Here is a 2623-nt window from a genome sequence, read left to right as displayed (position 1 = left end):
TAAACACATTTCATTACACCAAACACACAAAATAATGTTCTTTTTAGCAGCATCATATGACCTCTTTAAGAAATACGTTTATGACTTGATTGTTTTATCCGATGGGGAAAAGGAAATTGAGACTATTATAATAGCCGAAAGGAGCAAATATGCTAAACACTAAATCCCCATCCCCTCCAACTCCTTGCAGGTACCATGAGTTACTGCGTCAGATATGTCACTTTACTCACATATGAAACAAACTGCCCAAAATAACTGCTTCACAGAAATCAATTGGACCTCCCATCACTACTATATGACTCTCCCAAATCAGTAACATATCGGATTGCATTTCAGTCAGAATGCTGTCCTGTATCTGACAATGCAGGCAGTATACAGAAAGGCAACTCACTATTTTCTAGAAAAAAAAAGCATATGCAATCCATTCTGTTCAAGTCAAAAAAGGCAGGACACAGGATTTACTGAAGAAAGTCTTAATGTATAGTACTTTCCATTTCATCTAACATATTTATACATGTGTAACTCACATGCCAGTGGCAGAGGAATAAACTCTGTGCACTTTCTGCACATAATGGACCCACAGAGTCTGCAATGGTGGCGGCGGTTGCGGATGTTGAATTTGCCCCCACAATCAGGGCAAAATGGCACATCCTGATCATTCACCCACGATACCACTGACTTCTCAAGTGCTGAGAAAACAAAGTAACATAGTAGTCACATTTTAAGTCATTCTTTAAATGGTACCAAGCACGTGTGTTATTTTGTTCACATACATCTTATTTGCGCTGCATCCATGTTGGTTCTGTCAAAGGATGTTAGCTGCCAAATGAAAAGCCAAGTAGCAATGTGAAACAATTTGATCAAATGGACAGTTCTATTCAACATTTAATCAATCACCTAAATGTATCAGATTGTTCAAATCTGCTTACGTATGTGAATCCAGACATTTCTAGCTATGCAAGTTCATGTTCCAAAATGTGTTGGAACACATTTCAAGTATTTGCTATATTTCAAGCTTTGGCACAAGTCAAGCTTTACATAGGTGTAAACTGAAAAGTCGGTTTTGTCTTTCAGGTCAACTACTGACATAGCAAGTTTGCTAGCTTCCTGAATAATAACATAATATTTTGAATATTTTATAAATAATAACTTAATGTTCCTTTGAGTACTGAGGTTTGTTACAGCCACAGTAACACAACAACAGACATCAAGCGTGTACTGTACAAAAAAACCATGCACTTGCAGTATGCATGGCAAAGCGTTTATGTCTGTTTTCACATACTTATACAAATAATCACCTTTTCCAGTCGTATAATGCATTTGTTGACTTCAATCACATAATGGTCAATTCTTGCAGCTCTCTGCTTCTTGAAAAAATCCACGTGACTGCGGGTGGCTCCTATTTTAACAGAAGACTTATTACAGTCTGACAATGACAACTTTTGTTAACACCCAATGATACAGGACCAGCTTGCCTTGCTTTGCATCTTATATATTTTTATAAAAAAAATCTTGCTTGTCTTAATTTTGTTTTTTAAATCTGTCTTTGGTAGTAAGAATCTTACCGAGCTCCTGCGGCTCCCACATGTAGGGGTCCACTCCTCCATAATAAAACGATTTATAGCTGCTGTCTGTCCGCTCATCTCCATCCCACTTTAACAGCTTGTCTTTGGCTTTCTTTGCCTTTTGCACCAGGCCTGAGAAACCAACGTAAAAAATGCTTAACAACTGAACACGTCAGCTCCTCCACTTACTAGAAAACTAGTGTGAAACTGACATGGTGTTCTAGAAGAATCAGTGCCTAAATACATTACCTTTTGCGTTGGTTTAGGTCCTCAATCTTTGTCTCTATATAAAACAGCAAACTTATAGCATGTTATTTACTATACCTCAGGCTTTTTAGGTTGGGTGCTATCTCTGGTCCAGTTTATACTGGCTTCCATGGCTTTTTTTCCTGCCAAATGCCAACCCAGTGTGTCAAAATACTATTGGGAAAATTGGCAGCAGTGGGACCACATAGGCCTTGGTTATGTATTAAGGACAGAATTTGGTCCTTGGAGAAAAATAACTGAGGAACTCTACTATCCGCCTTATTTTGCAACTCCGAAGTAAGCCATTTTCTTTAAATATACAAGACTTCTGCTTTGTTAGCCACTAGAGGTAAGTAACTAGAAGAATAACAAGAGCTTTAAACTGTAAAACTATTTGCACTACAAACCTGTGTGATTAAGATAATACATTAAAATAATAAAATAACAAACACCAGTTTGCAATATCACTTAACAGACTGTTTTTGTTCAGCTAAACTAGCTGGAAAAGACTGGCACCGGAAGTCTTGCACATTCAAGTTACAAATGGCAGTGCTCACTCTTACATTAAAATAAAGGTGGATAGACTTTCTTTCAAATAAGCATGATTAACTACGAAGGAACTTCTTAGAAAGGATAACCAGTGTTGGGGAAAGTTACTTTTAAAAGTAATGCATTACAATATTGCGTTACTTCCTAAAAAAGTAACTAATTACGTTACTTAGTTACTTTTTATTGAAAGTAATGCGTTATGTTACTTTTGCGTTACTTTTTAAATCTGGGCTGGGCTTGCTTGTTTGCTTTTAATATAAAAA

General features: G+C 36.8%; 1 protein-coding gene across 2 annotated transcripts in view; it reads right to left on the bottom strand.

Moving 5' to 3' along the window:
* Positions 1–2623, bottom strand: part of LOC107690715 (rabenosyn-5-like) — a 23289-nt gene that overhangs the window by 15096 nt on the left and 5570 nt on the right. For both annotated transcript variants that reach the window (XM_016489122.1, XM_016489121.1), the window contains exons 3-6: positions 1566–1697; positions 1299–1399; positions 774–819; positions 528–689 (exon numbers count right to left, since the gene is read on the bottom strand). In XM_016489122.1, the coding sequence (XP_016344608.1) occupies positions 528–689; positions 774–819; positions 1299–1399; positions 1566–1697 (441 nt within the window). The remainder of the gene's footprint in view (positions 1–527; positions 690–773; positions 820–1298; positions 1400–1565; positions 1698–2623) is intronic.

Source organism: Sinocyclocheilus anshuiensis, unplaced genomic scaffold (assembly GCF_001515605.1).
Source record: "Sinocyclocheilus anshuiensis isolate Anshui unplaced genomic scaffold, SAMN03320099.WGS_v1.1 scaffold2751, whole genome shotgun sequence".
Lineage (NCBI taxonomy): Eukaryota > Metazoa > Chordata > Actinopteri > Cypriniformes > Cyprinidae > Sinocyclocheilus > Sinocyclocheilus anshuiensis.
The sequence above is the reverse complement of the archived record's forward strand: the minus strand, read 5'-3'. Positions and strand labels throughout refer to the sequence as shown.